General features: G+C 51.0%; 8 protein-coding genes across 8 annotated transcripts; 2 read left to right on the forward strand and 6 right to left on the reverse strand.

Moving 5' to 3' along the window:
* Positions 1-34: 34 nt before the first annotated feature.
* BDV14DRAFT_184993 (aminophospholipid-translocating P4-type ATPase DRS2) lies at positions 35-4656 on the reverse strand. The gene is made up of 3 exons (XM_073770606.1): positions 1454-4656; positions 1104-1407; positions 35-1056 (listed from the first exon to the last, which is right to left on the reverse strand). Exons 1-3 carry the CDS (start codon positions 4354-4356, stop codon positions 208-210), a joined length of 4056 nt encoding a protein of 1351 aa, XP_073622213.1. The 5' UTR covers positions 4357-4656; the 3' UTR covers positions 35-207.
* A 297-nt stretch (positions 4657-4953) lies between these two features.
* Positions 4954-6075, reverse strand: BDV14DRAFT_13257 (exosome non-catalytic core subunit RRP45). Its single transcript, XM_073766155.1, has 3 exons — positions 5849-6075; positions 5673-5792; positions 4954-5620 (listed from the first exon to the last, which is right to left on the reverse strand). Exons 1-3 carry the CDS (start codon positions 6010-6012, stop codon positions 5017-5019), a joined length of 888 nt encoding a protein of 295 aa, XP_073622214.1. The 5' UTR covers positions 6013-6075; the 3' UTR covers positions 4954-5016.
* A 132-nt stretch (positions 6076-6207) lies between these two features.
* On the forward strand, positions 6208-7309 carry BDV14DRAFT_184998 (spliceosome-associated CWC15 family protein). Its single transcript, XM_073770607.1, has 5 exons — positions 6208-6245; positions 6295-6317; positions 6366-6442; positions 6490-6768; positions 6821-7309. Exons 1-5 carry the CDS (start codon positions 6236-6238, stop codon positions 7125-7127), a joined length of 696 nt encoding a protein of 231 aa, XP_073622215.1. The 5' UTR covers positions 6208-6235; the 3' UTR covers positions 7128-7309.
* A 1847-nt stretch (positions 7310-9156) lies between these two features.
* Positions 9157-10084, reverse strand: BDV14DRAFT_193929 (uncharacterized protein; the record flags this gene model as incomplete). The annotated part of the gene is made up of 3 exons (XM_073771845.1): positions 9157-9394; positions 9486-9708; positions 9799-10084. The coding sequence occupies 3 exons, from the start codon at positions 10082-10084 to the stop codon at positions 9157-9159; spliced, it is 747 nt and encodes a 248-aa protein (XP_073622216.1).
* An 81-nt stretch (positions 10085-10165) lies between these two features.
* On the reverse strand, positions 10166-11157 carry BDV14DRAFT_13329 (uncharacterized protein). The gene is made up of 6 exons (XM_073766180.1): positions 11113-11157; positions 10998-11046; positions 10768-10944; positions 10646-10720; positions 10373-10590; positions 10166-10279 (listed from the first exon to the last, which is right to left on the reverse strand). Exons 2-5 carry the CDS (start codon positions 11000-11002, stop codon positions 10410-10412), a joined length of 438 nt encoding a protein of 145 aa, XP_073622217.1. The 5' UTR covers positions 11003-11046; positions 11113-11157; the 3' UTR covers positions 10166-10279; positions 10373-10409.
* Positions 11158-12212: 1055 nt separating this feature from the next.
* On the forward strand, positions 12213-12824 carry BDV14DRAFT_193930 (dihydrofolate reductase; the record flags this gene model as incomplete). The annotated part of the gene is made up of 1 exon (XM_073771846.1): positions 12213-12824. The coding sequence occupies one exon, from the start codon at positions 12213-12215 to the stop codon at positions 12822-12824; it is 612 nt and encodes a 203-aa protein (XP_073622218.1).
* A 365-nt stretch (positions 12825-13189) lies between these two features.
* Positions 13190-16073, reverse strand: BDV14DRAFT_205869 (chloride channel protein; the record flags this gene model as incomplete). Its single annotated transcript, XM_073774812.1, has 3 exons — positions 13190-13345; positions 13402-13785; positions 13836-16073. The coding sequence occupies 3 exons, from the start codon at positions 16071-16073 to the stop codon at positions 13190-13192; spliced, it is 2778 nt and encodes a 925-aa protein (XP_073622219.1).
* A 1163-nt stretch (positions 16074-17236) lies between these two features.
* BDV14DRAFT_13385 (pectate lyase) lies at positions 17237-18584 on the reverse strand. Its single transcript, XM_073766192.1, has 4 exons — positions 18450-18584; positions 17923-18358; positions 17771-17869; positions 17237-17714 (listed from the first exon to the last, which is right to left on the reverse strand). Exons 2-4 carry the CDS (start codon positions 18268-18270, stop codon positions 17460-17462), a joined length of 702 nt encoding a protein of 233 aa, XP_073622220.1. The 5' UTR covers positions 18271-18358; positions 18450-18584; the 3' UTR covers positions 17237-17459.
* Positions 18585-18812: the final 228 nt, after the last annotated feature.

An 18812-nucleotide genomic window follows, 5' to 3' on the forward strand; every position in this document is an offset into this window, starting at 1 on the left:
GCTACAGGGTGTGCAGTTGTGCAGTAGAAGTAGGTTCAAGTTCAGTTCGTTCATTAGCTACATACAATGCCTAAGCCACGCTCAATCGAGCCCGCTCCCATCACACAAAAGAAAATTCAATAAACAAACAGGAGATGCAAGATACATGAAGAAAATAAGTAAATACACATCAATGGAGAGAAAAGAGAAATATAGACGATAACAAAATCAAACCAAGTTCCGCGAACTGGCCATTTCTCCGTAGCGCCCTCTTCCCCTCGTGGTATCATAAGCGTTGACAACCCTCATCTGTCCACCTTCGTCGGCTTGAGAGAAGGCATAACCGCGTTGCTTGCGCATCCGCTGCACCTGGCGCACTTTGCGAATTGCCTTTTGGAATTGCTCCATGCGGGGGCGGTAGTCCTGGACGTTGTATTTCTGGATCTCCTGCACGTGGTGGTAGTGCTGCGGGTAGTACATTCGCTTGGCGTACTTCCACGCGTAGTCACGGAGAAGACAGATAGCGGGGAGGACAATTGCCATGAGGTAGAAGATGGGGGATTTGAAGATGCGCGGGATGGTGCCGTAGTACTCTTGAGAGAACCCGATTGCGGGTGCAGCGTAACCATAGGCCGGCAGGAACGCGAGCCAGATGACCATCGAACCTGGGATCGCGATGAAGGTATATTTGGTCCAGATGTTGGTGATCAAGGCTGCCTTTCCGAGGACCGTAGCAAGTACGGCAGTGTACAGGGCTGAACCCCAGACCCAGTGGCCGGCTACCTTGCCGTCACCTTGGGGAAGATCGTAGAGGAAGATCAGCTGAGAAATAATGTACAGAAGCAGCGAGTGGTAGAAGCCATTGGCAATCCAAGACCAGAAGCTGTGGCGTTTGAAAAACAATCCCTTCTGTCCGAGCTGATATAGCTGGGGGTATCGGTCGAGGAGACGAGCAGAGATGAACTGATCGCAGATTCCCATCGCAAAAGGAGGTAGCACCGTGAAGAAAACGTTGTAGAATGAGAGCGTCCATGATTCGTAAATGACTTCACCAGAGAAGGCATTTTGGAAAGAGTACTGCGGTGGTTAGTAAGGGTCGAGCCGAACTGAAGGAGGCAACTCACCCAAAACTGCGTCATGTAAAGAGCAATATTCTTGTAGAACGAGTACAAAATGACACGACTGATACGATGATAACTCCAAGCTCCATGAACAAGAAGCAGCTTACGCAAGAAACGGAACTGGGCAATCGAGACATCTGCTGACCGTGCGGCTTGCAGACCCTCAACACCACTGATACCAACTCCGACGTGAGCAGCTTGAATCATGGAAACATCATTGGCACCGTCACCAATAGCCAAAAGCAGAGATTTGAGATGGCGCTTGACAAGCTTGACAACAAGAGCCTTTTGGAGCGGAGAGACACGACTGCGGAGGTTAGCTTTATGACATCGAGATAAAGAGGCAAACTTACCAGCAAACAACAGCCTTGCACTGGACGGCAAGGTCGAGGAACAGCTTCTCCATGTCCTTCTCGAGGGCAAATGTCAACGATCGACCATCAATAACCAGAGCCATCTGCTCGGGTTCAGTCTGACTCTGGAGAGCCTGAAGCTTCTTCGTCAGATTATCTCTTGTAGCCTCGGCGTTGTCCTCATTGATAATCAAAAGCGTCATGTCTTCGGAGATAAGCTTGCAGGACATGCCAATATTGATGGCAGTTTCCTGTCTATCACCAGTAAGAACCCAGATCTTAATGCCGGCGGTCTGCAAAGTGTGAATGGTGTCAGGAACTCCATCCTGCAAACGATCTTCGATAGCCGTAGCACCAAGAAGGTAAAAGTCTTTCTCAATGAGCTCAGCGGCCTTATCGAGCTCGTCGGCACGGTTTCCACTAACGGTCGTGGCAGCCTTGTCGAAGATTTGGTACCACTGCTGGAACTCGTCCTCGGGAACCTCGCGCATGGCCAAGCAAAGAGTACGAAGACCATCAGACGCATATTCTTCAAGATGTTGCAACGTCGCTTCAACAATTGGATTGTCCTGGTTGAGACGTTCGAGAATGACGGTATCGGCACCCTTGATGTAGATGCGGATGCGTCCATCAGGGCAGCGGAAGATCGTCGACATACGCTTTCGGGTGGAGTTGAACTCACAGACCGCGAGCAGCTCGTATTCGTACTCTTGTCCTGCAACGGTAATGATCACGGATCTCGGCTTTCTATTGCTGAACTGGTAACCCATCCTAGCTGCACCTTCGACAAGGGCACCTTCATCAGGAGACGCCGCTTGGTATTTGATGTTCTCGGGGTCCGATTCCGATCGTTCGGGGATGACAGTGTGGCAGGTGGCAAGGAGAGTCAAGAAGTGGTGAATATGGTCTTTAGTAGGATGCGTGTGGATGTTTGATCGGAGCTTCTTGAAGTCGTGTACTCCTACCTCAGCGCCGTCTTCTACCGTGGCTCGTCGATCTTCCGCAACATCATCTCCGTATTGGATACCGCCAATTGTGCACTCCTTGAACTCCATCATGTTGCAGGTCAAAGTACCTGTCTTGTCGGAGAAGATGTACTCAATCTGACCAAGCTCTTCGACCAATGAGGAGGTTCTACAGGTGGCAGGGGTATCCGTCACGTCGTAGTAGATGTCCAAGTCGGAATTGATCAAGAATGCCTGTGAGTATTTGACGATCTCAATAGTCACGAATAGCGAAATTGGGACAAGGTTAGAATACAGAACCCAGTATGTGAAAATGTCCATAATGAACTGCTTTCCTGGGTTCGAGTTGCCATAGTCGAGGTAAGTAAGTTTGTCCTTTTCAGTCTGACGAATAATCAAGTCTCCAACTGAACTAACCACACTGAGAGCGATGAGAATGCTAACCAACATCAAAATCTGAATGTTGACCATGCGCTCGACTGCCGTCCGCTTAATCGGAGTCGCCGTAGCGTTTCGCATCAACTTCGTCTCATGACCAGTAAAGACAACAATACCATGAATCCATGGGGTATTCCGAAGGGTTGCTCCACGAAGCAGCAGCTGGTCAGGTGCGAGGGGCAGCTCCTTCTCACCCCCTCCAGCATGCATCGTCAAAGTAGCTTCGTATGTGTACAGACTGCTGTTTGGCTGCTCGGAACGTATACGTCCGCTAAGCCGGCTGAGGTCAGCCGGACTGACTAGGTGCGACGTTTCTGGGATACCCTGCTTAATCTTGAGGTTGGTTTCGCCGTCGAGATTGGCCGTTTCGATGTAGCAAAGACCTTCAGGTTCCGAAGAGGCCAAAAGTACCAAATCTGCGGGGAAAGGCTGCTCGGACTCAACACGAACAATATCTCCCACGGCCACATCAACCCATTTCGTCTCGTGAAAGGCGGATCCTTTGAGGACTTGAGTTTTGGAAAAGTTCAATGATTTGTCGGATGACCTTCGTTTGTAATCCTCGACCAATTCCTTGATAGCCGACACCAACAACACAATAACCAAAGGTCCAATCGTAGTATATCGATTCGTCGGCGAGACATTAGGAATCTGCTGCAAAACGGCGGTAAACAAGAAGAACAGGTTGGCATATTTCGAGAATTGTTCGTAAAGGAACTTCGGTAGGAAAGTAACGATGTTGTACTTTGCCGTAGACACATGGTTGTCTACGAACTTGTGCACTGCGTTGGCCGGTGGGTTGTTCAACTGAATCATACGAGGGCCGAGTGTAGACGGGTCGGCCTTCCTACGACCAAACCCAAACTTGAACGACGAGCGTCTCGATTTCTTCGGACGCGCGCCATCATCGGAAACTGCACTGTCGGCCCGCGCAGCTCGTGCCCCGGCTTCAGTCAAGGGGAGGTCCATCTCAGAGTACTCCGGTTTCATTCCCAACATGCTCTTCGCTCTGCCCATGAGTCCGCCGCCCATACTTAGGATACTATTCCGCTCCCGCATACGAGAGTCCGACTCCATCGGATCCTGCCCGGTCATATCGTAGTAGCCGTGGCCCGACCGTTCGTCGTCGTATTCATCAATTGAGTACCGATTGTAATTGCTCAGATCGGAGGTTTGCGAGTATGTTCGGGATACGTCGTGTCCGGAGTAGGGGTCGGTCAGGTAACCGCCGGCTTGCACCGGGGGATGCACAGCCTGTGCACCCGTCGCATGGGCGCCCGCATGGGGATGCGCGCTTCCTCCGACAAAATTATCGTAGGACACAGAAGGGCGCGGCTGTTGGCCATTGTCTGAGTCGTCGATGTCATACTGTCGCAGGAGATGCTCGTCGTTAACCGGCGGCGGCCGTCCTGTGTTATAGATCGGGGCCGACTCCTCCAACAGCAGGTCATCATCCCGGCCAGCGGCGGGATGACGACCTGGAGCCCTACCGCTGGCCATGATGATCGGGGAGGGCGAACACCGTCAATGTGGTGGTGCGGCCCAGGGGGAGCATCGAATTCGGGGGTCGGAGTGGGTGCTTTTGCTATGTTTGGACCGGCGAGAGACTGGCTGGGAAGAGGAGAGTGAGACCACGTGGGATATACAGAGGGCCGGTCGATTGAGGTGTGAGTTGAACAAGAACAGAAAATAACAGCACGGCCAGAAGAAGCGCAGCCAAAAAAAAAGAATGTTGCTTGCCTGGAGGTGAGAATTGAGGAGGAGAGTTTGGGAAACACTAAACGGTTTGGCGTGGGCGGTGCTGTCCAGCCGCGTTGATCACTGGTCCGACTATGGAGAGCTTGACGTGGGCGCTCGATGCAAGGATCTTTAGCGTGCCGCCCCTTCAAGTCTTTCTATGACATCTATATTAATTTTTCTGGGGTATCGAGTCTGTACTTGAATTGTTTCAAGGGTTCGTGCCCGTTCCTCTTTGTGGCCCCTTATAAAATTCCGAACGTCAGCAACTCTTTGTTCCAATATCTAGCTCCCTGATCAGCAGCTGTCAATCTTTATTACATGAATGCCAGGTTCACTGTAAAATTATATATTGCTTTTCTAAGACGTTCATGAATTCATTCATCTAGATACATTAACCCCTTTAAAGGAACTTTGTGTGAACTACGCGACAGGCCGATCGTTCTCCGCTCTAGCTTGCTCCGCGAGGCCGCCCTTGGCCCGCTTCGCAAGATCAGCCTGTAGGGCCTTGTCGATGATGCTGTTAAGCTCTTTGACCTTTTCCAGGGCCACTGAGGTCTTTGTGACAAACACCAAAGCGTCCACCGGGGAGCCCTGGAATTTAGAGACGTAGCAGACATCTCCAGCGTTGTTCATTCCAATGATCACATCGGCTTCGGCCGCTTGCTCCTCTTTCCGTGTCGCATCAAGGATAACCAGTTTTCCTTCGTCAAAAGTGTTGAATGTGATGGAGAGAGGCTTGTGCGTGATGTTCAAGGGCGCGGGAACACGTTCGTCGATGCCGTAGACGATCACTTGGCCGTCCTTAACCACAGCGTCCGGGCGACGGAAGTGCTGTAGACCGGCCATGACACCGATACAGGATGCATCAATCAGGTTGCCATCGTAGTCGGTGATGTGTACGTCGGCTCGTATCGTCCAACAGCTGACGCCTTTGAGGATGCAGAGTGATTCCGTGTCTAGAGCGTTGGAGTGACGGATAACGCGGTCTAACACATTCGTAACGTATGTTTCCAGGTCCCCTTGTCTAGGATAGTCCAGTCAGTAATATCCTTTCAAAATCGAAGGGCTGTCCATACCTGCCATTATCCCAGGCTGGGGAGCCCATCGCAGTCAACTCCATCGCAATGTTAAAGATACCGTCAAACGGTCGATCGTCGTGGGGTTTGGCAACTTCGGCAGAGATTCGCACAGCAAGGCTGTAATAGTTGAGCTGTTAGCAGAGTCTCTCAGTAGCCTAAGTGACGGGACTAACCTGGTCTTCCCGAGTTGCACCTTCACATGGCCATATTCGTCGCCAAACGAGAGCTTGAGCGGACGGAGCTGTTCGGCCGCACGGCCATCCAGCCTCACGTCCTCGCGGAGCGCATCGAGGATAAAGTCGCGCTCAGCAATCGAAAGCGGTGCTTCTTTGTTCATTCTTGCGGGCAGACTCGGCCCCGATGGGGTCAAGAGAAATCGAGCATGCGCCTGGAAATTTCCTGAGCGTTATTGAATATGGGCGGGCCATTGTTGTTCCATGCCCAATCACAACCATACGTCAAAGGCGGTGAGCTAGCTTGATCTTAGCCTGAGGCTCCGTTCCTTTATCCATCGCTATCTCAAACTCCTCCGCCTTGGACTTCAACCGGCGCTCAACACCATGACTACCGGTAAGTTGTCGTTTTCCCTTGGCTGGACGCAATAGCTAACATTTTGCAGCTCACAGACCCACCTTCGACCCCGTATGTTCCGTAATCAACCGTTCAAAGGACGTCACTCACAGGATATAGGCACGGGGAAAAGAGGCCCTCCGCGGCCCGGCATACCACCAACGTCTTCTTCCTGCACACACCCACTTGAAGACTCGGTAGGTATGGTGAACCTTGGGTCTTGGACCACTGCTGACCCAACTAGTCAATCCGGCCAAGGTACCGAAAGCGAGTCAGCGCATCGCGACCTGCGCGCCGAACTGCTCCAGGCTGAGGCCAACCACTTCGCTAAGAAGAACGGCGTCCCCATCCCCGAACCCTCCAGCACCGAGAGCGCGACCCCTAAGCGCCAGCTCGAAGGGCCCGGCGGTGATGAAGACTTGGAAGAAGAAGATCCAGAGGCGAAGCGGCGGCGGATTCTGGAGGAAACGAGAGATATAGATGCGGACTCGGACGGGTCCGAGGATAGTAGTGATGAAGAAAGGTGCGTGTTATTTTCTTTTTGGTTTCAGGAGTTTTGCGCTGACTAGGTCTAGCGATGAGGAGGACGAAGCTGCCGAATTAATGCGCGAGCTAGAGAAAATCAAGAAAGAACGACTCGCTCAGAAGGAGAAGGAGGAACGCGAACGCGCCGCCGAGGAAGAAGAACAACGAGAAGTCGACATTGCGCGAGGCAACCCGCTGCTCAACCCGACTGATTTCAACATGAAGCGAAGGTGGGACGATGATGTCGTATTTAAGAACCAGGCCCGCGGAACGGAAGACAAGCGTGGGAAGGAGTTTGTCAACGATCTACTGCGATCCGACTTCCACAAGAAGTTCATGTCGAAGTACGTGCGGTGATTGCTCACACCGGCAGCGGTTGGAGTCTCGTTTGGGGGTTCCACGAATTTTCGATCAAACTATTAACTTGATGGTAAAACAACTTTACACATGGCGTTTGGAGCATGGGGTCCGAGCAGTGACATAGATACACAATCTTATATTTAGTCCATATAACAATACCAACAAGCGATGACTTTGGCTTTACGCTTCCAACCACTGATATCTCACTTTGTATCTGTCTTCTTCTTGAAAACCGATGCTTCACCTCATATCGTCCGACGTAGCATTTGTATATATCTTGAGTCTTCATGTCCTACTACGTGCATAATGCCGGCAATAAACTAATTCCCCCACCGCCCCGCCATCCCATTATCATCCACCCACCATTGCGACGAGCGAACTACAACATACAAACAACCTCAATCTCACAAAGATGGACTCCCAACCGACATCAAAAGCTCTTCACAGTACGTCAATCCCGCAACACGCCTTGCCGTACCCGACCGGTCGTCTTCTAGCTCCATAAGTAAACGGATTGCTTATCGATATTCCAGACCGGATAAACAACGATATCTCGCAATTACTTCAGCGGTTCGAAAATATTATGGCTACAGCTACTGTGAGTCCTACTTTACGTTCAGGCGACAATTGGTAGAAGGTCATGGACTGATTGTCGGATTGTACCCAGGTCGAAAGCACAAGCCACACCACGACCGCCGTCGAAACGTACCAGCTTGATGTTGAGTCTACGGCTTTGGTATGTTCTACAATCTCCTTGCTTGCGTTAAACCGCAGTCGTTCTCTCTCTGAGACAATTGAGCCTACGCCCTCTTCTTTCTTGCTGTTATTTCAAATCAACATTACTGTTTCATTCCAGCGCTAACATCAAGTATGATTAAAGATCCGTGCAGCAGAAGACATCCTTTCCCTAACCCGCACAATGAAAGAGACCTGGCTCTTCGGCAAACTCGACACGCTAGGCGAAGACGAGTCCGAAACGAAGCGAAGGGAGGAACTTGAGCGGGATGCGGCGGTTATTCAAAGGGTTATTGAAGATGGCGGGGTCTTGAAGCCGGGAAAAGAATAAAATGCTGCACGCCAGTTTATGGGTCTGCTGCGCAGGCATGGTTGTCTCTTTGGAAAATGATTTGTATTTGAGATGGCGTTGAGCTGATATGATACATTCGGCTTGGGTTTGAGGGTAATTGCGTTTTAGGCGTTCGCGGAGTTACAAGAGGGAACTTTCGGTCCTTATCATTGCAAATGTCGCTTATAGGATACCCGTGAATATGCTTCTTTACTTACTACTCGTTTCTAAGTAATAAGCCCTTTCGAGCCCTATGGGCAGGATAAACTTGATTCAAGGTTCCTGGCAATAGCGTAGCACATAGCAGTGTGGTATATGAAAATAAACTGACAAAGAGACAGTTTCCCTATCTATGTTGGATGAATAGGCATGTAACTTTCGGGACCGTGGCATTGGTAGCTTCCCCTCCTCTCCAGACTAACTACACTAAAAATAACACAGTGCTTTAGGCCTCTTTACATTTTGCTTGGAGCCTTTTCATATCATGGAAAAAAGAGTCACCAATCAGCTTCCACTCACGCCTCCAAAGCCTCTTGCCGCTCTCTCTATGGAGGTAAATTAAAGTCGGCTTCCAATGGTTCAATCAACGTGTATGCTGGCTTTGAGGCAGCAGGCATGGGGCTCTCAACCCCAACATCAACCCTAACCTTGCCCTTTCCTTTACCACTTGTATCCTCAAAATGTTCGCGCGTTGAGTTGAGTCGTGTACCTTGAGTTCGTCATGATAGAGCTGGCTGTAATCATTGAGGTCCGTGTCCCATTCATCCTGATGTCTCGAGATCACCTTGCCGTCCTTATTGAGTTTATAAAATTCTCCGTATTCTGAAAGTTGCCAACATCCAAGTACTCGTTCCGATCAGGGCTTCGAGAGCGCTTGGGGAGTCGAATAAATCCGCCGGCTGTCGGATTCCGTAATCTCGCGGGCATACATGTCTCTGCTAGGGCTTTGAGTGGTAATTCCTATATCACTGCCCATTCTGATAGGGGCTCTTGCTCCTCGTGCGCCAATGACCAGTCCGATTCTTGATGCGAGACTGTGTCGAGAATGTACAACATACATGCTCGAACAGACACATCGCCCGAGGGCTCCAGCCTTTTCTTGTTGGATATTGGGTCCGTGTAAAATAGCATCCATTTTCCGTCGACCTTTTTGCGCTGCAGAAAGACAGTCCACTTATAGGTCGTCATAAAAGGCATACTTCAACTTCGCTGCCCACATATCCCGAGATACCTGTCCTATCTATTTTTAGCAAAAAATTATGGAACAATAACCCGGGGTATAAGGTTACTTACCTAGGAACCGCCTTAAATCGTCATCCGCATTACCATCCCCACGTCGTGCGTTTGTCACAAGAAGATCAGCCTTTCTGGACCACGGATGTTTGGCTTCTCCGAGTGCATGGGCTTTCCTGGGCCTTGGGAGAAGCAGCGCATAATCAGGAATCGAGCGCTTATCTTTCGCTTGTTTCTCGGCCTCAATGACTTCCTTGGGCCATGCCAGGTTTTTATCGGCTGCCGTCCAGTCGCTGAATCGCAACTCATATCCCAGCTTCTTCGCAACTCCTGCTGTGGGTTTCAAGATATTCGACACAAATCTGGCACTGCTAGGTATTTCTGCACCGCAATGGAAGTATTCGGTGAAATAGATGTCTTCCTGCCCTTCAAGGCGCGCGGCAAATGGTTCAAGGGACTTGTCCCACTTCACCTTCGAACAGAATGTGCGAACGTTCTGCTGAAAATCAGCCCAATATTCGAGCTTGCCCTTGAAGTCGATCTTGTGGAGGCCGGTTCCGGATGAGTGTCTACCTGTTTCAGCATTATCGGGGAAATTGTCCATTATTATATCGAACGCTGTCAGGTATGCGACGTTATCCCCTTCACCGACCATTTTGAGCTGGAAAAGAAAGGGAATCTCGATAAAGGTATAGTAGAATAGAGAAGTTTGATGCAGATGGTGGTGTATAATATTTTCGGGAGGGCGATGAAGAGTCGGGTGCGACATAACTGAGGTTTTATGTGTTTATCGCTGAACCCTTCCATTTCATTTTTCTGCTGGAAAAGCAATCGCCAAAATACCCGTAGACTAGTTGGATTAGCTTGCCCATGCACTGAAGGGTAAAAGGCAGGGGCTGTGTACTCAGCATACGCACCTGCCTCTAGAACTGTTGGCACCTACAGACCCAAGCGAAACATCCCTCCAATTGAGATGGGATTTAGCACAGATACAGCCCAGTCTTCGCGTACTCCATTAACTCTTGCTCGTCAAAAAAATAGTCATATTTGAATTCTCCTTTGATGAGGCTCCAGTACTCCAGCTCCTTCGCTGGGCTGAAACGTACATTGTTCGGTTTTCGATTTTCCCGAAATTCGACGTCTTCGAGGTCAACAATAAAGCTGGAAGACATGAGCAGCATGACAGGCAAGAGGCAACACTCATGGGCAGACAAACCATAGTTTGTTTTCGCGGTCCCAGAGATTTTCTCGGCGTGGATCCCAGTGCGTATAGCAGTGGCGGAAAAATTCCCTATATGATCAGCAAACTTCGACATGGAGATACAGGATATCACTTACCACATGGCTTCAAGGAATGCTAACTTGATCTGCCTTTGTTTTTCTTCGCTATAGTCATCGAATTTCGCGAGGTTCTCGCCGGGAACCTTCTCCATGACAATGTATGCAATATATCCTCCTGGGTTTTTTTCATCGGCGTCCTGCTTCTGAGTTTGCCAAGCAAGGAGTCGCGGCGTACTCCAGCATTCAGACTCTGTCAGGTGATGGAGGTTATCGATCTCCCGGCATACCTCATCGCTCAGCTTTCCCTTGGCATTGCCATCAGACCACGGAACGATCCTGCCAAGGTTAGGGACGATATCGCTTCACAAGTCTCATCTGCGGGTTCAGGAGGCGGAAACAGACTGCTTTTTTATTTTTACTATATCAATATCCCCTAGTTTTGCATCAAGTCGTGTCGCTTCATAGATCTCTTGCCGTTCTATTGTCGAACCCCCAGTGTGCAGGTCATCCTGCTGTCGATACTTCACGGCGAGCTTCTTACCGATTCTCCAGGTTCCAAAAGATCCGACAGTAATTTAAGAACCAAGCAACGAGTTCTCTTGACAGAGAGAACGGCAGACATGATGCCCTCCCAATCATGATGCTTTGGGGGATGTGTAAGTTTAGTTTATCACAGGGTGCTCTGGTAGGCTGGTCGACACAAAGGAAGGCGGGTCACGTGCTGCCTAAGGGAGAATTGATCTTCTGACCGACCCTGCTCGATATGCTCAGAAATATACATCTACTACATTTTCCCAACATTGAAACCAACAGAATAATTTTACCCTCTTCACTGACCTAATAAGAGCACCAAACATCTTCAATGTACCATGTAGTTTCATTCCTATTACAATCGCCCTAAAGTTCTACCATAAAGTGTCGCTGAACCAGTAGGTATCGTAATCAATCACCTGACGGGACCTGGCTCTCCTACCGGTACTGGTACACCACCATGAACCACCAACAACCACTCAGCCCACCATTTCTCACCAGCTTTTCACCTCTCACCTTGATTCAATCTCAGCCCGCCTTCCCTCCCTACGCAGCCCGAAGCCGAAGCCGAAGCCGAAGCCGAAGCCGCGCACCCCCACCGCATCGCATCGCACTGCATCGCACACTTACCTCTCAACGCGTCGCATTGCCAACCCGCAAGCACCAACCCACCAACACACTACTTGCCCACGCCTACACCCAACATGCCACCAACACACCCACCCCAACCTCTAACCCTAATAGTCGCGACGACTCCCCTTCCCTCCGGCCTAGGAATAGGACTGGGGGGAACCCTCCCCTGGCCGCGTATCAAATCCGACATGTCGTTTTTCGCGCGCGTCACGGCGCGTCTCCCGCTAACGAATTCCTCAGACCCAAATCAGCTTTCGGGAGTCGGAATTGGGATGGGGGTCGCTGTGACGAGTGGGAATGGCAATGGGGAAATGAAAACGAGAACGAACGCGCTTATAATGGGACGCAAGACGTATGATTCTGTTCCAGCTAAGCTCCGGCCGCTGGGGAAGAGGGTTAGTGTTGTTATTTCGCGCGACAAGGGGGGGTCTGTTGCGGAAAGAGTTAGAGAAGAGCTGGAGGGAAAGAGGGGGAGGGAGAGGGAAGTTGCTGAGAGGAAGGCTGCTGAGCAAGGGCAGAATACCACGGCTACGCCTGCGGCATCAGCATCGGCACCAGCGGAAGGCCAAACAGATGCATTCGTCTCGTCGTCTCTTGGCGACGCGCTACAACAATTAGACAGGGATGCTGCGGGGGGTGAAGTAGGGAATGTATACGTTATTGGGGGTGCGGAGATTTATGGTGCTTCGCTGCGATTACCTTCCGAGACTGAGTCTGGGACTGGGGTAAAGAGGAAGATCCGGATTGTCATGACGGATGTTGAGAAGATTGATGGGAGAGGGTTTGAGTGTGATACTTTCTTTCCTATTGGTGCAGAGGAACTTAAGAGTGATAAGTGGAAGAAGGTTAGCTCTAAGGAAGTGAGCGAGTGGGTTGGGGAGGAGGTTAGCGGGGAGTGGATTACGGAGGGGGATGTTAGGGTTAGGATGGCTGGGTATGAGAGGGTATAACCTCGTACCTATTAAATCTGATAAAAAAGGGGAAAGTGTAAGATGGATGATTAGATGTGGATAATAGATACCCATGATCCAAAACAATATCAAAACTATAACAATAACAAGTCATACTATAATCAAAAATATCATATCGCTGATGCCAATGCAAAACATAACCAGACAAGAAAATCCAACGCTGAATCGCAATATATCATCAAGCAACAAAAACAAACAGACATGAAGACAAAGCAAGATATTTCAAACAGAAACCGAAAATGTCCACCACAGCGTAAATTTATCAGGGTCAAGCTCATGTATAGCCAAGACCATAACAATAGTATGCAAAATGCAATGCAACTCTAGGACGACTTGCGTCGCATCTAATCATTCTCCTTCATAAACTTCACAAAAGCCTTCTTGTGCACTAGCCCGGCGTACTGTCCGTCGGAGAGAACACACAGGTAGCGCAGGCCCAGCTTGACAAAGCACTGGTAAACAAGGTCTATCGGGGAATGGATGTCGAGGGCGAGGGGGGCCTGCAAGCAAACTAATTAGTACGGGTCAGGAACAAGAGAAAAAGAAAAGAGCATACCGGATCTATATATCTAGTAAAGTCCACACGAACTGAATCTTCATCGTCTGTATCAGATATAGCAGAGGATGTGTCCATGCCCATCAGACAAGAGGTATTGTCTTCATCGTCGAGACTGTCGAGCGCGTATTCCAGGTCCGGCGCGGGAATGAGACCGATGAGGACGCCGTCGCGGAGAATAGGGAGGCCGCTATCGAGCTCGCCGGCCATGAGAAGGTGCTGGAGTTTCGAGCGTAGTTCTCGCGCGGGGACGAGAGGGGAGTTGGTTACATCGATCATGCGGCTGCGGCGGACGGGACGAACAATGTCACCGAGTTCGGCGTCGGACATGATCTGTTGTTTGTTGTCGAGGAAAGGGTAAGAGTTCATCTCGGTTAGGAAGTCCTGGATCAGTCAGTATGTGTTTATCAAAAGCAAAAAGGAGAGGGACGTACATAAATGCTATGCGGCTCAATAGCATCCGCAGTCCACTTGGCGCAGAGAACGGCCAGCGAGAACGGCAAGACATGATCCAAACTTCCAGTCAATTCGAACAGGATGACAGCAAGGGTAACCGACAAGCGAGTCACTCCACACATAGTAGCTCCCGCAGCAACCATAGCATAAACGCCTGGGGTCACGCAGGATTCCATGCCTGCGGTGGCGGCGCACGAGGAGCCGAAGATGAAAGAGTTGGGGTACTGCATCGCCACGTACTGCGTGATATGGCCGACTATGCGACCCATCAGACCACCGACAACCATCGACGGAACGTAGATACCGGCAGGGACTTTGATGCCGAAAGTCACCACAGTTAAGATGCTCTTGATCACGAACGCTACCGTAAGCGAGGTGATGACCTCGCCGATTCCCTCCGGGTGCGGACACAGTCCATCCGGTGATTGAGAGTCGCGTTCGCAAGGACTGGCCAGCTGGAACAGCAGCTCAGTCACCGGAAGTCTCGTGTACCGGTTCCAGAAACCCATCAGCCCAGTGAGCAGTGCGACAAGAACAACTTCAAAAAGAGGCCACTTCTTTATAGCAGGGATGCGGCGGAACGATCTTGCCCATAAACTGGAAGCTTTAATGAACAGAGCACCCGCCGCACCACCGAGAACACCCAAGACCATGAAAATGGCAAGCTCGAAGATTTCCCAGTCACCCAGGTACCGGACTTCAAACAGCACAATCTTGCCGGTGCCGTAGGGGTTGAGGAACTTCAACGAGAGAGCGGCGACAATGCAGCAAAAGAATGTCCGGAAGAGAGTCTTAGGTGGGAAGTAGTAGCTGACTTCCTCCAAACTAAAGAGGACACCACCAATTGGAGCACCGAAGGCTACAGCAACACCACTGGCAGCACTAGCGCTCAAAACCTCACGTCGCTTGCCGTCGTTGAGATTGTACTTGCTGAACAGTCGGCAGCAGATGTTTCCGACGCAGGTTGCAATATGCACATACGGACCCTCCTTGCCGAGACTGAGACCGGAGGCGACACTGAAGATAAGAGCCAAGGTCTTGATGACCAATGTCTTGAAGCCCAAGTACCCGTGAAGAACAAAACCACTGTTAATGACCTTTACCTCGGCAACACCACTACCCGCAGCGGAATAGTAGATCATATCAGGCCGGGTAGGCAGCGGCGGATGCGGGGATGAGCCGCCCTCAGACTCAGGCGAAACATCGGCATCCGTCGTAGGTTTCGAGTTACGAGAGTACCCAGCAGCCAAATTCTCATCCAGCGTAGTCAAAGACACCGACGACGGTACAACGGTCTTGGTAAGTAATGTCAAAAGACAGGAGATCACGGCAAGGGCCACAGACCAAAGCACGTAGACTCCAAAGTCAACCGAGACACTGCCTCCACCATGGTGATTCATCATCTCAGACCAAGTCCGCCAGTCAAGACACTCACCGTGCTCAGTGACATTCGAGCAGCAAGTCTCCCTGCTCCGCAGCCAACTTGTAGTGCAGAATCCATCCTTCAAATCAAACACAAACTCCTCCGAGATATCCACAAAGTAAGCGATCGCAGCCGTGATGATGCCAATCAGCGCAACAAGAAGCCAGCCCTGGGCGCCGTCAAACAAGGCCATCACCCGGCCGCGGATATCCTTCCTCCGTCGCAGTTCCCGCAGTCGCACTCCATCAGCAACACTATCATGCACCCAGTCCGTCGATGTAAACTGGTCGTACCACATCCGGTCATCCAGGAATGATGCGGTCATGGCATCCTTCACCGAAGCAGCCATGCTCTCGGCCGCGGCGCCGTCCAGGCTCTCACGCCGACTAAACCGTTTGTTCGTCGAGTTCGCCCGGCTATGATGTCGCGACCGGCGCAAGCTGCTCGCGAAGAGTGTATGTCTGAATCCACCTTCCGGCCCGCTGGAGTTGGAAAACGTAGTGTAAGATCGTTGCGGTTGTCCGCGTCCTTGGCCGGGACCTGCAGCTCCAGCTCCAGCTCCAGCTCCACCGCCTCCGCTTTCCTTGGCCTTGCCCAGCAGGCTGGTCGTCTCGCCAGCTTCGATCGGGGGCTCAAGCGACTGGTATGTATCGTGGGATTCGGATAGGTAGCTATAGCTTCGTCTCATGGCGGAGGGGGAGGGCGGGGCGGTCCGGGGGTTATGCCTTGGGCCGACATTCTCGGGGTCCTCCTGCGGGGAGGAGGTGAAGTAGGAAGGGATCGATCGGGGCATTTTACTTGTTTCCCCTTAGATCTGGCGGTCTTGACAGTGTTAGATCATGTTCGGACGAGAAGGGAAAGTAGTTGCCTTGCTTACCGACCAACATGGTCCTCTCAGCGTCACCTGAAGGGGCGTTGTTGATTAAGTTCAGGCCCGTGGATGAAGAGGTTAGTGTCCCACGGTTCTTCGACGGACGGGACGGGACAACGGTTTCGCTTTCTCTTCGCGGGGTAAGAATGATGCAAATAATGTACAGTATACAGAGGAAAGAATCACAGGAAAAAAGAGGGAAAGATAGATAGCGGTGTAGAGCGGAAGAAGATGGAGATGAGAAAGAAAGTGGTAAAGCGAAAGAGGAGAAGCTAAGAGTAAGTCAATCAATCACGCCTTAGCGGCAGATGACCCGCCATGGCCCAAATAAACAGTCACCACTTCTTGTCTATCATCTGATACAACAATCTACTATCCACTACTACTCTGTACAGAGTACAGATTATGGCAAATCTATTGTTGGACGATATGACACGAGCCAAGAGATAGCTTTCCCATGTCTCCCCCATCGCTGACCACCCTTGTCTTGAGCGGCAGTCGATCTTTAACAAAGAGGTCGCCTTGTACTTGGGTTGTCGTCATCCAATGATCTCAGCGTCCGCGATCTGAGCATCCTAAAGATATCTGCGGCCGATTTCAGGTTTTACTTCGCCGTAGTTTTATCATTGCTGCAAGGAGTCTCTTTAAGCTCTGACTCTTGACGTCTTTCTTCGCAGGGTATTCGCGTCGCACTGTGCAGCTTCCGGCAGATCGTACCGATGGTAATGTTCCCCGTGGGTCGGCAGACATAAATACATCATCCAGTCTTTGGGTCAACGACGAGAGTCTTTGATAGTCTCACATACACAACAGCTTCGTGCCCGATGGTGTCACACGAGCGCTTCAGCGTCGTTCTTCCTCGCCACTGAATCCAATAGCCTCGAATAGCAGTCGCTAATTAACCTTCCTTCCGCGGATCGCGACCCCTCCTTGTCCCTGCTGACGATCGCGAGAGGCCGACTTGTCCCTCTCATGCGTTAGGCCCGCGCTGTGGCGTTGCTCTTATGCATGCCCGCATCCCCCGCATTCCTTCATGGTGACACCTTGCTATGGAGCACTTTACTAGTTCTATCAAGATATAGAAGCTGATGAGCGATGGGTTTGGGTGAGAACATACAGAGTACTATTGTGCCGGTCGCTCAAAGAAGACTGACTGTCTTTTTATAGAGCAATACGTTTGAACCGACCGCAGCGCAAGGACTATATACAAAGAATGGCGATGATCCTATCAATCAAGTCCCCTTCCTGTTTCCTCCACCCCTCATTCCCCCCAAGCCGAACTGATCCAACTGCACATCCTTATTATATCTAGCCAGAGCAGGTTCCGATCTTCTCGGGCTCACAATCGCCAGCGCAACCGTCGTAGAGGACGCAGGGGCTGGAAGCGTCGGTGCAGACATTGATCAGGGTAGCAGTGTCACCGTAGTTGTAGTTGATGCCGACAACCTCACCACCATCGCGGGCAGTTGTTCCCTCGACGTAGACGTTACGCTTGCATTGGGAGTCGCAGTTTCCGCACGACCGGTAGACCTTGCCGTAGTCTTCGGCGTAGAAGTTGATGATCTTGAAGCCAGAGTATTAGTGTTTGAGCAGTCCGTTCTGTATGTGAAAGTACTCACGTTGACAGTACCGCATCCATTGTGCTGGACGACCTTGTCGCTGGCGTGGAAAGCGCCACCACCAATGATCCAGGTCTCTTGTCCCGCGGAGTCACCTCGCTGTTATCGATTAATCAATCAGGCCAGTAGTATAACGTAGAAAGGGGCCATACAACGGTGATGGCGTCCTCGCAGACGTCCTCAAACCAGACAAACTCCAGGGTACAAGGACCCTCACAGTGGACACCCTCCTTCTGGTTCGCGCCGATAATGACGTTCCTCAGGGTAGCGCCTGACTGAAGAATAAAGACAGCATCGTCGTTGCCGCCCTCACCATCGGAGCAGGCGCCGGAACCACGGTCATACTTGGCCCAGCCGGCGTCGAATGTCTCACCAGCTCCGATCTCGATCGGTGCACTGTTCGAGTACTGGGCAGTGTGCTGCGGGAGACCCCCTTCGTACCCAAGACAGGCAAGGGCAACGGGGATCAACGAAGACGCTAAGGCAAGCTTGGACAGCATGATTTTGCAGATGAAACGGATAATCGGTTTGATAGACAACCTGATTGCGCGATCGTTGTCGATCAAGGGATTCTCCCCCGTTCTTATACTCCCGCCGAGCCAGGGACGGAAAGTCAACAACGGCCATTTCCTGGCCATTGGTGGATCCCAGCACGAAATAGTCCAAGCAGCCAATTTGCCTCGTTACCACAAGGGACCCTTCGCAAAAAGACCTCAGGCTTGGCCAGAGTCGTTTCCCACCATCTTCCCTCCAATTGTAGAGCCAACATTCTAGGCATGGATGGTCAAAGTGACATTGCGGATGCTGGCGGGACGCGAGATAGATTGACGGTGTGTTGCTGGTTGGGTCTGCCAAGCTATAGCAATATCACTTCTGGCGCCTTACAGAAGCTAATGGTGGGAGGGCTCGGTGTTTATCCTGGTTTGATGCAAGTGCCGGTGGAGATGCAAACAGAAGATATCCCCACAGATAAAGTGTGGCACCCGTCATGAGCCAGGAGGCTGTTTCTTCCAGAATGCCCCTGCACTGATGTGATAATGAA

The sequence above is a fragment of the Aspergillus stella-maris genome, assembly GCF_047715825.1.
Source record: "Aspergillus stella-maris strain CBS 113639 unplaced genomic scaffold BDV14scaffold_108, whole genome shotgun sequence".
NCBI classification, from domain to species: domain Eukaryota; kingdom Fungi; phylum Ascomycota; class Eurotiomycetes; order Eurotiales; family Aspergillaceae; genus Aspergillus; species Aspergillus stella-maris.